At 41.7% G+C, this 14,470-nt stretch overlaps 1 protein-coding gene across 1 annotated transcript; it reads left to right on the top strand.

Annotated features, from left to right (window-relative positions):
* Window positions 1-422: 422 nt before the first annotated feature.
* On the top strand, window positions 423-10,010 carry LOC310672903 (vomeronasal type-2 receptor 26-like; the record flags this gene model as incomplete). The annotated part of the gene is made up of 6 exons (XM_083430556.1): window positions 423-757; window positions 1,216-1,507; window positions 2,591-3,403; window positions 4,658-4,885; window positions 8,403-8,529; window positions 9,112-10,010. The coding sequence occupies 6 exons, from the start codon at window positions 423-425 to the stop codon at window positions 10,008-10,010; spliced, it is 2,694 nt and encodes an 897-aa protein (XP_083286682.1).
* Window positions 10,011-14,470: the final 4,460 nt, after the last annotated feature.

Genomic DNA, 14,470 nt, shown 5'->3' with positions numbered 1-14,470 from the left:
ATGAGGGCTGCAACCCCAGAGTTGTTCATGACTGGACTTAATTGTCAGGGGTCCCTTTACTTAGACTAGATGACCCTTGAAATCCCTTCCCATTCTACAATTCTATGGCTCTGTGGTTCTATGAAACATGTTTTTCTTCAGCTCTACACATGGAGCCGTGAAGGCAGCAAGGGGTGAAGGCAAATGTAATTATTAAAAATAATGGTGATTTCTTTGTCATCGTCTTGCCAAAGCTCAAGAGGAATAAAATCATATTTGCGTCCAGCATTGAACAACAACATGATGCAACTTCATCAGACTCAGCCAGAAGAGACTGGTACATAAATACTTCTGTATTGTGCCACTGAGGGAGGGGTGGGGTTATGCTGCCCACATGGGGCTGAATTGCATCCTCTTTGGCTCTCAAGCCATGTATGCTAGGCATGTTCTCTCTGATTAAGTCGCTGCAGCCTGGGTCTTCCAAGCAGATTTTGACTGCTGGTCATTTGCTAGCTCTGTTGCTGATAGCACTCAAGAAGGAGATTGGAGTAAAAGGCAGGTGCATCATAACTCACCTTCTGCTGTTGCTATTGCTACTACCTGAAGCAACTCCAGAGATGCTGAACTCAAAATGCCCATTGACTTTGATAAGGGATCCCAATGCACCCTTGAATTGGTACAGGCGAGGAGACTACCACATTAGTGGGATTATATCTGCAGCATCTCCTATTTTCAATCCAAGCATCTTCAATGAGCCTCCCTTTACCAGAGTTTATGGGTAAGTCCTTATGTGCCTACTTTTGTAAAAGCTTTATACAAACTCAATGTGACCACATGGAGACCAGATGTTGTTGTCTGCCAGGCATGTCTCCTCATTTCTGGTACTTTTGCTTGGTCAATTATGTCTTCTATTTTCGTCCATTTGGTGGGAAATTGGTAGGATTCATTCTGAATGTCAGAAATTGATGTACTGCAAACTGTGTGCTTTCACGACTCTAGTGAGACATTCTCATCCAAATACACTCCTTCCATGGAAGTATTGTAAAACTGGGAATTTCCTAGCATTAGAATAGTCCATTCTTCTAAGATTTGGGCAGGAAGGGGTTGATGGACATCAGGTGTACAGATGCTGCAGACGCCTTTCATGATTTTTGCCCCCCCCCGTCACAGATAAGTATGACACAATCTGGTCTTTGTGTGGAAAGAATGTCAAGGTGAGACACACTTTTTTTCCAGGGAAGCAGTCCTGCTCTACTGGCATATCTTGTCCTTCTTGTTTGCTGTTCGGGAGGTCAATAAGAACCACAGGCTTTCCGCCAACCTCACCCTGGGCTATGACATCTATGACAACTATTACGATGCCAGAATGACTTGTGGTGCCATGGTGGACCTGCTCTGCCCTGGGCAGGCAAACATCCCAAACTATTACTGTGGATCATGGAATAAAGTATTGGCAGTTATTGAAGGGACTGACTCTGACACATCCAAAGGTATTTCCACCATGTCAAGCATCTACAAAACCCCACAGGTATGAATGTCAGGAGGGAAGGAAAAAATCCCAGAATGTTATTGCAATTTCTTTGGAGAGATGTGAAAATGCCATTCCTGCTTCTAAGGCAGAAGGAGAGTTTAGCCTCAACCCCCTGTTAACAAAGATGACTAAGGAGATTATGGACTCATCTACACTTATCCCATAGTTAGAAAGCAAAGGTCTGAGTGGCTTTCCATTTGCCCTGTGGTTTTTAGGCATGGATCTGAGAATTTCCCCCTTACTCTACTCCTTTCCCACAGAAAATCTGTTCTTTCACTCTAAACCAGAAAAAACACCAACTTGTGATTTTGCCCAAGGAAAGCAATGGGACATGGGGAAGTGTGGATAAGCCCTTAGTTGAGTCTTCAAGATCCCACAGGTATAAATGGTGTGAATCATGGAGAAGGGTCTTGGAGGAAATTGTCAAAATTCATGCAGGAGAATGGAATATTTCAGTTATGTGGATTCCTAGTCATCAAAACTGAAATAACAATAAATAAGTAATAAAAGCTAGTGCCATGTGTGATATACATGAGCAATTATGCAAAAGGAAACATTCAATAAACAAGAGGCAAAATACTTGGTTTCTAATTTGCTACCTATTGTGTCTATACAAGTTAAGCGGAGCCAGTCCTGGGGCCATGAGTACTGTCTGCCTTAGAATAAAGGATAATTCTGTAAACACATTTTCCCACAACTTTTCATTTTGGGAAACTCCAAACACATGTGTTGATATGTCCCTGTAAATTTTGATAATTTAATGAATAAATAATGATTAAATCATATAATACAATTAGATAAATTTGCTACAAGAAACATGTAAAAGCAATAACAAAAACACAATCAGGGCATAACCTAAAGCAAACACAACCCATTCCAAAGACTCGGTCACCTTTTTTTGAAAGCAAACAATGAAATATGGTATATTGTTAAGCTTCCCTGGGAAATTGTTTTCCCCCATGAACTTTGTCTTTTCCTGTTTCCCATGTCAGAGAAAAGTTATTATTCAGGCAAGTAAAAAGTACTACATTTGGGATTTTGTTGTGGGTGACAACACTAATCTCTTCTGTTCTTTACTAGGTCAGTTACGGTTTTGTTTCTGATGCTCTTAATGATAAAACTCAGTTCCCTTTTGTCTACCGAATGGTCCCCAAAGAAGAACATCAGTATCTGGGGATAGTCCAACTGCTCCTGCACTTCAACTGGACTTGGATTGGCCTCGTTGCTCCAGACACCAACAATGGAGAGAGGTTCATGAGGACCTTGAAGCCGCTGCTAACCAGGAACACAATTTGTGCTCCCTTCTCACTTAGCATCCCAGTACATAATCAGCAAATACTGGAGCATTCTAAAATATCTTTCATGTGGAAGAAAGTCAATGTATTAGTCTACTATGGAGAGATGCGCCACTTCTATTATTTAATAATTAATTTGCAAAGGATAGCTAAAAAGATTATAAGACCCATTGTGGGGAAAATCTGGATCACAACAGCTTTGTGGGACATCACCGGGAACTTGTCTTACAATATTCTTTCTCCCCTGCACATTCATGGGTTTTTCTCTTTCTTAACTCGTATTAAAAAAAGGGCAAATGCTGACGATTTTGACACATTGCTCGATTCTAAGATTCTGTTTGGGCATAAAGCATTTCAATGTTCATATTCAAAGCACATATTGTCTGTGAAGGGAAGGAGAAGGTGCAGGGAAGATGACACTCTGGAGTCCCTGCCTGACAAAGTGATTGAGAAAATCCTGTCTCTGGATAGTTACAGTATTTACAATCTTGTCCTTGCTCTGGCAGGGGCCTTAAGGGCTGCCCTTTCCTCCAAATCCAATCAGATGGTGGCGAAGGGTAAAAAGAGGCTGAAATATCAAAGGATACAGTCTTGGCAGGTATTCCTGTTTTCCTCAAAGGCTAAACAGGCATCGGTGCTGTCAATTCCATTCAGACTTGACTTGACTTTGCCTCCATTTACTGTACTGTTACCCACATCTTAATTTTGCTGCTGAGAAAACAATCTGCCTCCACTTTACCACCTGATACAGTCTTGGCAGGTATTCCTGTTTCCCTGAGAAAAATCTTTGCTCAACAGGAATCAGTGCCGTGAATTCCATTCTCAGGTGAAATCAGGCTTGCCTCAACACTGGCTGTACTTTGCCTCCATTTACTGTACTGTTACCCACAGCCTATTTAGCTGCTGAGAAGACAATCTACCTCCGCTTTACCACCTGCTCCCTCAGCAAGGCTTCCTGCTATTACCAGCCAAGGACCAGTATGAATTAAGCAGCACATAAGTGGCACACAAAACACTACCAAACCATCCTACGTTCTAAATCTTATATTAATAATCCAAAAACTGAGAGAGCAAGGTACAAGATCTACCACAGAAGCCACAAACAGAAAACTCATTCAAATTGTGTTCAAAAGGAACATTCAGTCCTTAAAGTTCCTTTAGTCAGGCACCTGTAGATATCAACGAAGATAAGTTTGATCAAACGAAGTGTCTGTGATGTTACGCACGAGAGTTAGACATTTGTTAACTGTTTCGCTAATGAAGAGTCTCAGGTTTCTTCAGTAAATTTTCTCTCATGGTTTTGATATATTTGTAAACATTCACTGGTGGCACAAACCAAAACTTATTAGTGTTTAAATAAAATTTCTAAATAATATCTGAACAGACAGGTACAAAAGTCTCTACTTACAGTACATGTGTTACATTCCTTCTTGGTTTAAGCTACAATATTTAATTTCTTTTTTCAGGAAATTCTTCCTCGAGATTTTCGTCTATTTACTTCATACTTTTTGCTGCTTACTTCATACTGGTCTACTATGAGTATTGGCAGCCTAGGTTCATTTCTTCATTACCAGCCAAGGAAGCTCATGTCTACACACCACTCCCAACAACCTTACTTTGACAAATAGGAAGCTTGTGCTTGCAGAATTCTTCCTAGGGTGAGGAATGAGGTTTATGGATCTCACGGCTTTAATCTGTCCCAAAAGGATGGAGCAGAAACAGTGGGCCACAGATTCATTTCCCAAACACACACACAAAGTGTCAGTCTGTACAAACACCTTCATAGATTAGGCCAAGTTATCTAGATGGCTTTCTTCTTTTCTAAATGTGCCTGCTTTCTTTCCTGTTCTAGCTTCACCCTTTCCTGGGAAGCTCCCAGTTTTACAATACTTCCATGGAAGGAGTTTATTTGGATGAGAATGGGCAGTTGACAGTCGAATCTGACATTGTAAACTGGGTGCCATTTCCCAACAAATCCTTTGGTGCAGTGAAATTTGGGAGCATAAGCAGACAGGGATCCTCAAGCACAAAATTCACCATTGACGAAGAGGCTCTTGCGTGGTCCAGACTGTTCAACCAGGTTTGGAAAACCCATTCATTGCATTGTATTCCCTTTTAGTGATATGTTAACCTCTGAGACTCTGTTGGGAAACACAACAATAAAACTGCTGCCTCTCCAATTAATGGGGAGGAGATGAATGGAGGAAAGTCAAAATAAGAAACATTAAAATGGAGGAGCAGGTTGGCTTATGACTGGGGCATGGCATTTGCAGTGGTCAGAAAGCATGCCAGACTTCAGAATTGAGCACAACACAGCTGCTCCAAATACCTTTCTGTTTCAGCTTGTTTGTTTCTCTGGATTTTGTTATTGTAAATGATTTCCATGACAGCAGATTTGTCTGCATTTGGATATTTTTAAACAATTTCAATGATTGCAGATTTGTACTGTGCTTATGTACTCATGGCAGACAGCTCCGTCTCCTAAACCCAAGGCCAATACAGTCTCCATGTAATTCTCTCTTCTTGATTATCTCTTTCGGCCCCAACTGTGTCCCAAGGAATTTGGCTGTCTGTTTTGTCCCATGGGTCACAAAAAGCATCAAACACCACTCACGGGTTCCCGTAGCATGGCGGATGGACCACAGATCTGACAGCTTTGTCCGATCTGGCTTCACAGAGCTGCCGGGGAAGGCGCAAGGGCCATGCATTTCCCCCAAAATCCCCAAGAGGAGCATTGTGGTGTCTTGGGATCCTGCTGTTTCACGGACGGCGGTTCGGCATTGGCAGTCTCCGCTCTCCATCCTGAGAGGTGTGGAGAGTGAGGGGGAAGCCAAGTGAAAGCTTTGGCAAACTAGGCCCCAATGCAGCTCTGTCAAGCAAAGCCTCAGATCCAGCCACAAGCGGGTACCATTCCAAAATACTGAAGCTGATTGTAAAGGTCTAATTTGATGGAGTCGGCAAAAACGGGAGTGTTAAAAGGAAATCCGCTCCCGTTCCTGGTGCTATGAGCATGAAATACAGTACATACAAGTGAAGTTCTGATGAAGTTTACTTTGGGAGGTAAGTTAACACATGAACAATAAGGATTAAAAGATTACACACAGCTTTTCTTTTCTTTTTAAAATAATCTTCATTAGTTTCCCACATAAACATATACACATAGATAACAAGTCATACAAAGCAAAAGCAAAATAAGAAAGGAAGAAAAAAGGAAAGGAAAATACAGTATATTGTGATTAAATAAAAAGTTAAAATGTAAAACTTCCAATCATTCTCATTATACTGCTGTTTACTTGCACTGTGGTCCATGTTTTCTTGCACAGATTTATATTATTTCATATTATTTTTATATAGTCCGATAAAATATCTAATACACTTTTTGCTTACAAGTATCAATCCAGTTCTGCAAGTTTATTGTTGTTTGTACAATACAATTTTAAATATTCCTTCAATATTTCCCATTCTCCATATACTTTCTGGTTTGAAACTCCTCTGACTCTTCCCGCCAGTTTTTCTAGTTGGAGGTTCTATATCATAAGGGTCTGCCACTCTGTTATTGTTGGTAGTGTTTCATTTTTCCAGTTTCTTGCCACTCTTATTCTAGCTGCCGTGATTGCATACATAAACAATGGCTTTATACTTTTTAAAAAGTCTATTGGTAATATACCTGATAGGAAGATCTCTGGTCTTTTTTAAATGTAAATTTAAATAATATTTTATGTCCACTGTAGATGTTGTTCCAAAATTCACGGATAACTACACAGTTCCACCACATATGAAAGTATGACCCTGTGTCCTTTTTGCATCTCCAGCATGTTGGCCTTTATACATTTTAGTGAGTTTTAAAGGGGTATGATGCCATCTGTGTAACATCTTCATAGTGTTTTCCCTGAGGTTGTAGCATGCTGTGAATTTAATATCTGTCCTCCACAATCTTTCCCATTGTTCCATGTAAATATTGTATGCAAGGTCCTGTGTCCACCTTACCATTACTACTTCAACTTGCTCCTCTTTTACTTCACATTCTAATAAGTAATCATAAATTCGTGAAATGTGTTTTCCTCTATTGTGGGTTAACTCTTTTTCAAATTTGGATGTTTCATTTGCATCGAACTTGACCTGATCAATTTGAACCTGAAGTTATACTATGTTGTGATTGAACTTGACTTAAAATGGAGGCTAAACTGGAGAAGGAACGCAATGTTTTTTAATGGGAGAATATTAAAAAATGCCTCTCTGGAAGAAAGTTGGGACTGATTGTCTGATCTTGTGTTATTTTTGGGAAAGAAATCTTTGACTTTTCAGAGTATTGAAGATATCTAATTAAAAGGAATTGCAATTGTGGACTTATTTCATCAAAAGATACCAGCTGGTTAAAAATTAAGATTAAAAAAAGGGGGGAAGAAGAGGACTAAATGAGACTTTTAAAAATATTAGTATTATAGCTTTATTCATATTGGTAATTAAAAATTATTTTGTTGTGAATGGATGTTAGGATGGGAATATATAACTGTTAGAATTTGTTTTTGTGAGTAAAGTGGAAGAGGGGGAGGAAGAGCCTGGAAGTACTGGTTTCTTTACTGGGTTTAGTGAAATGGCCTTGACAAAGTACTGACAAGCCAAAACAATATCTTCGCTGGTGGAAAAAGACTTCTTGTTTTGGAATTTAATCTCAGAGAGGAAGCTGGCAGAGATTGGACCACCCTCCCTTCCATCTTAAATTAGAAATGGTAGAAGAAAAAAGCCCAGTGTTGAAACAAACCAACAAGGCCGTGAATCAAAAGAACATAACATATGAATTATACAATTGGCTTTCAGAATTGAAAAGAGAACGGTCCGAGATAAAGGAAACTGTTGATAAGGCAGCTTCTCAAATTCGGGAAAATGCTAACTTACTTTCAGAGGCTGTGAGACAATTTAAAGAGGTGAACATACAAACCACCAAGGTGGGAAAGGTTGAGGTGGGAGGTTTGAGGAAAATGCAAGGGAAAGTAAAGATGGTTCATGCTAAAAATGGCGCTTCGTGTGAATTGATTTAGGAGGCTTTGACTTTGATGGAGACAAAACAGGAAGGGAGGGTAAAAGGCATGGGAGGCTACTATATGTGGTGGCAATGTAAAGTTATTAGGAAAACCTGAGAGGTAACATATAAAGACTTGAAGAGAATGCTGAGAATGACTTTTGTCAAAAAAAATAAATAGAAGCTATCATTCTGAAAGGTATAGGACTTAATGGATGTCCTGCGAGAAAGACTGTGTCCCGGCACCTGAGGGTGGACACCAGGGCAAGACCAGCCCATCCCTATAGAAGGAAGAAGCCACCGCCAAAGAAGATTTGTAAACGTGCATGAATAAGGATGTGCATGAATAAGAGTAAAATAATGGAACCAGGAGGGGGAGTGGAAGGAAGTCAGTTAAGATTTATGGTTTAAATTGTTAAATGTGAATATTATTATTTTTTTTTTATTTTTTGGGAAAAAATGTTATCAAACAAGGGGGAAAGCATCAAAAACCAAAGCAGTGTCCATTCCACATAGACTGAGACTTTACACTGGCCCAGAAGTTACTTTCATTGATGTTTTCTGTCTTTTTGGTCAGACCCTTCCTCAGTCCAGGTGTACCAAAAGCTGTCACCCTGGATATGCCAAAAAGGTTCAGGAAGGGGAACCCATTTGCTGCCATGCTTGTGCTCCATGTGCAGAAGGGACAATCTCCACTCAGGAAGGTAGGAGACTTCAGAGGAATGTGCAGCAAAAAGAACAATAAAATATGTCCTTTCTTGATGAATATTCAGGTATAATCTTAGGGTTGAATTTAATAAAGGTTCAATAGTAATGTACATAATCTTAATAAAGCTTTTCAGGTACCACTGAGACAGCCTTGAGTATGTAAGAATTAGACAGTGTTGCTGCATCTGGTAGGCTCCCTTGAACCAGTCAGTGCGGCAAAGTAGCTAGGGTGTTTGGTTTGTACTGGGAAGACCAGAGTTCCAGTCCATGCTCCTCCAAGGTACTTTTTTCTGTAAATTACACCCATCTGACAACACCTGGTGTTGGGGTGAGATCAAAAGTAGCTGCAATTAACAACTCGGAGCTTCGTGATCACTCCAAGCTCTTCCTTGGGAGGTGAATAAGAGGTTATCAGCACGAGGGACCTACATTGCAAGGACCAACTCTCTGTGTTGATTAGCAGAAATAGTAAGTCCCACCACCGTTTCCATTTGTAGGGGCTGGCTGGATTCAAAATTGACCTGCTTTTTTTGCTTGTCTGCAGGAAAATGTTCATGAGGATGCTCTTCTTTTTCCAGATGCAGACCAATGCACCAAATGTCCAGAAGATCAACACCCTAACAAGGACAGAGATCAATGCATCCCCAAGATTATCACCTTCCTGTCCTATGATGAATATCTGGGGACCCTCTTGGCTTCCACTGCCCTGTTTTTGTCCTTAATCACAGGCCTTGTTTTAGGAATATTCATTAAATATCTTGACACTCCCATAGTCAAAGCCAACAACAGGGACCTTTCCTACATCCTCCTTGTCTCCCTCCTCCTCTCCTTTTTGTCCTCCTTTCTGTTTATAGGCCGGCCAAGGAAAGTGACCTGCCTTCTCAGGCAGACGGCCTTTGGCATCATCTTCTCAGTTGCCGTCTCTTCTTTGTTGGCAAAAACTATAACCGTTGTGCTGGCCTTCCTGGCCACTAAGCCAGGAAACAGGGTGAGGAGATGGCTGGGAAAGAGTCTGGCTAATTCCATTGTCATTTCCTGTTCCAGTATCCAAATTCTCATCTGTGTCATCTGGCTGGGTACCTCTCCTCCATTCTCAGACTCTGACATGCACTCCCAGGCCGGAGAGATCATCCTGCAATGCAATGAAGGATCTGCTGCCATGTTTTACACTGTCCTTGGCTACATGGGCTTCCTGGCTGCCATCTGCTTCACTGTGGCTTTCCTAGCCAGAAAGCTTCCAGGATCCTTCAATGAGGCCAAGCTGATCACCTTCAGCATGCTGGTCTTCTGCAGTGTTTGGGTGTCCTTTGTGCCCACCTACCTGAGCACCAAGGGGAAATACATGGTAGCCGTGCAGGTCTTCTCTATGTTGGCCTCCAGTGCTGGGCTTCTGGGCTGCATCTTCCTTCCCAAGTGCTACATTATTGTACTCAGGCCTAGTCTGAATACAAAGGAGCACCTGACTACAAAGGCTTAATATGGCACCTGATTCCTAAAATATGTGTTTGGTCTTTGCAATTGATAGCCAGCATGGCAGCAATAAAGGCAGGACACATGAATGTACCTCCTGAAAAGCTATTGTTTTGGGAATCAGAACACAAAATTATCATTTGAATCATATTCCATCCATTCAGTTTTATCCTGCTAAACCTTATTTATGAATTCTTTTCTGAGGTGTCTCTATATTTTGCCTAATAAGAAATCCTTATCACAATCCAATAATAATCAATGCTGTTCATTAAGAAAATAAAAACTTCTTAGATAGTATTACAAACAAATTGCTTATGCATTGTTTTTCAAAATGAAAAGAACCATATTCCATTGGTATCTCTTTATTTCCTGCTGTGCATATCAGGAGAGTCACCTTGAATTTTGGTGCCATGGGTGTTTTTCATGTGGTGCAAGGTGCAAAACATTTTTTAAAGCAGTTGACACAGAATAGGTATGAGTCATGCCCAAGATATGCTGGATAATTGCAAAATATGCAAAGAGATATTAGGAAGCTATTAAAATAGGTTTGTACCTTTCAAATCAGTTTGTCTAGTACTTTTTTTGCTTTGCCGGCTGTCTGTGGATACCCCTGTTAGAACATTGTTACACCACACTATCCTTGCTGTTCAAGCATAACTAAGCATTATAGCCTCTCTAGATTGGATCTAGACACATCAAAAAGGGGTTTCAGGAAAACAGGTTGTAAACATCACAATGGGAAAACACGTTGGCAAAATCTGGAACTCCACAGCACCATCTAGTGTCCCCATGTTATAACACATCTAAAATGTCTGACAACAGGGACATCCAGCCCTTGCAGCCCAGCAGTGCCCACAGCAGCTTCCTCTTGCACTGGTCCTTTCTGAACCAATCATGCTGAGAAGGGAGCCAAGCAGATTTGTGTTTGGGTTCCTCGTGAGGTTATCTGGTGAGTCAACAAGTGAAATGGGATTGAGGATTGGAATGATCATTATGTGATATTACGGCAGTGGAGAGAACTGTATTGTAACTTTTGAATACTATAAAGGTAAAGGGACCCCTGACCATTAGGTCCAGTCGGGACCGACTCTGGGGTTGTGGCGCTCATCTCGCTTTATTGGCTGAGGGAGCCGGCGTACAGCTTCCGGGTCATGTGAGCAGCATGACTAAGCTGCTTCTGGTGAACCAGAGCAGTGCACAGAAACACCGTTTACCTTCCCGCTGGAGTGGTACCTATTTATCTACTTTCACTTTGATGTGATTTCAAACTGCAAGGTTGGCAGGAGCTGGGACCGAGCAACAAGAGCTCACCCCGTTGCAGGGATTCGAACCCCCGACCTCCTATTGGCAAGTCCTAGACACTGTTGTTTAACCCACAGTGCCACCAACGTCCCTTTGAATAATATATATATGATAATAATAAAACAACAACAACAACAACACAACAACAGAAGGGAGCAATTATATATATATAATGATATGCAATTTTACAATGAACTGATGAAATATGAGGCCATTTCTTTGGACCATTAACACACAGAGGATCAAAGTGTGGGAAATGTTGGGTCTCTGCTTGTTGTTGTTTAGTCGTTTAGTCATGTCCGACTCTTCGTGACCCTGTGGACCAGAGCACGCCAGGCACTCCTGTCTTCCACTGCCTCCCGCAGTTTGGTCAAACTCATGCCGGTAGCTTCGAGAACACTGTCCAACCATGGGTCTCTGCACCCAAGTCCAAAAACATCAGGAGCATTGGAGATCTCTTGTCCACAATGATTGGGAGTGGCTCTCCGGACTTCCAGGCAGGAGCCCTTTTCCAGCCATACCTGTAAATTATGAGGATGAAACACGGAGTGTTCTAAGCCCAGAGCCATGGTCCCTCCCCAAATGTTCATTCAGTATTTCATTTCTCTTCATTTCTCCTTTCAAATACCTTGAATGCTGAGATTGTCATCCCACTATTTATTCTATATACCTCCAAACTTCTCATTTTACTTGTCTTCTCTCATTTCATCTTCCCTCCTCCCTTCAATGCTTCTACCATATTACTCCCAAAACTTCCATACTTCCTCCCCACTCCTTTTACATTCATTTCCTCCTCCTATCACAGTTCTCCCCTCTTATCTCTTTCCTCTCTATTGCCAGGTTATTAGGATGACGATTTAAGATATTAAGCGTACATCACTCAACCTAATTTCATGCAACACATTCTCTTGCCCTGGGCCTTCAGAAGAGTGGAACATCCCTTCCTTCTCTATCCCTCCCCCTTGAACTTCCTTATCTCCTAGAAACCTGTATTCAGCATACTTTAAACTGGCAGTACTGCCATTGGTCTAGGCAAAGGGACTATGCATGGTCACAGATGGGGGAGTCAGGAGGTACTGCTTGGGCTGTGGAACTGATGTCCACTGATGGTCCTTGGCTGACTTTTTCAGAGACACTGGGATAGGTCGTGCCAAGCTCCACTGCCCGATTTCGGACCCATGTCACAATGTAGAACTACAACGACAAGTTCACAGAAACATGTTTTTCTCCCGCTCTGCACCTGGATCCACCAGGAGAGTCCAGGAGGCTGCAGAGGCAATCCTCTCCTTCACAATTATTTAAAATAATGGTGATTTACTCCTTTTCTTACCAAAGCTCAAGAGACTCCCCACCAGCACCCTTGAAATAAGGTCATATGAGAGTCCAATCACATGGAACATAATGTAAGTTCTACAAACTTTGCCTGAAAGAAAGTGGACATAAATACCTCTCTCCTGGGCCCCCAAGGGTGGGCAGCCTATGCTGCCTTTGTGAGGCTCAAATGAACCCTTGCTGTCTCTCAAGCCACGTTTACTCTCTTTGATTACATCATGGCAGCTGGGCTTTTGGTTGCTAGTACTTTGATAGATCTGTTGCTGATAGCAGCCTATAGGAAGGGAGGGGTAGCAAGCAGACCCAGAATGTGTCGACTTCTTCCACTTCTGCTGTGGTTGCAGTTGCTGCTACCTGATATAAAATCTGGGGTGCCAAAAGCAAAATGCCCATTGACTTTGATAAGGGATCCCAATGAACCCTTGAATTGGTTCAGGCCAGGAGACTACCACATCAGCGGGGTTGTATCTGCAGTACCTGTTGTGTTCAAGCCAAGCGTCTTCAATGAGACTCCCTTTACCAGAGTTTATGGGTAAGTCCTTTTGTGCCTACTGTTGTAAAAACCTTATGCAAACTGAATGTGACCTCATGGAGACCAAATGTTGTTGTCTGCTATCCTCATTTCTGGTACTTTTGTTTGGTAAATCATGTCTTCCATTTTCATTCTTTTGGAGGGAAATGGTCAGATTTGTTTTGAATGTCAGAAAGTCATCTACTGCAAACTGTGTGCTTTCACCCAGACTAGTGAGACCTTTGCTTTAGAATAGCCCGTTCTTCTAACCTTTGAACAGGAAGCGGTTTATGGATCTCAGGTGTACAGATGCTGCAGAAGCATTTCATGATTTTTGCCCCCCGTCACAGGTAAGGATGACACAATCTGGTCTTTGTGTGGAAAGAATGTCAAGATGACACACACTTTTTTCCAGGAGAGGAGTCCCAGCCTACTGGCATATCCTGTCCTTCTTGTTTGCCGTTCGGGAGGTTAATCAGAACCACAGGCTTTCCGCCAACCTCACCCTGGGCTATGACATCTATGACAACTATTATGATGCCAGAATGACTTCTGGTGCCATGGTGGACCTGCTCTGCCCTGGACAGGCAAACATCCCAAACTATTATTGTGGACCATGGAATAAGGTATTGGCTGTTACTGAAGGGGCTGACACTGACACAGCCAAATATATTTCCACCATGTCAAGCATCTACAAAACCCCACAGGTATGAATGTCAGGAGGGAAGGAGAAGTCCCAGAATGTTATTGTAATTTCTTTGGAAAGATGTGAAAATGTTGTTCATGATTCTAAGGCAGAAGGAGAATTTGCCCTCAACCACCTGTTAGCAGAGATGACTCAGGAGACTCTGGACCCATCTACACTTAGAAAACAAAGGTCTGAGTGGCTTTCCATTTGCCCTGTGGTTTTTTGGCATGGATCTGAGAATTTCCCCCTTACCCTACTCCTTTCCCACAGAAAATCTGTTCTTTCCCTCTAAACCAGAAAAAAGCACCAATCTGTGATTTTGCCCAAGGAAAGCAATGGGACATTGGGTGGTGTGGATAAGCCCTTAGTTGAGTCTTCAAGGTCCCACAGGTATAAATGGTGTGAATCATGGAGAAGGGTCTTGGAGGAAATTGTCAAAATTCATGCAGGAGAATGGAATATTTCAGTTATGTGGATTCCTAGCCATCAAAACTGAAATAACAATAAATAAATAAATAAATAATAAAAGCTAGTGCCATATGTGATATACATGAGCAATTATGCAAAAGGAAACATTCAATAAACAAGAGGCAAAATAATTGGTTTCTAATTTGCTACCTATTGTGTCTATACA

Source organism: Podarcis tiliguerta (assembly GCF_965153285.1).
Source record: "Podarcis tiliguerta genome assembly, chromosome: 2".
NCBI lineage: Eukaryota > Metazoa > Chordata > Lepidosauria > Squamata > Lacertidae > Podarcis > Podarcis tiliguerta.
The sequence above is the reverse complement of the archived record's forward strand: the minus strand, read 5'-3'. Positions and strand labels throughout refer to the sequence as shown.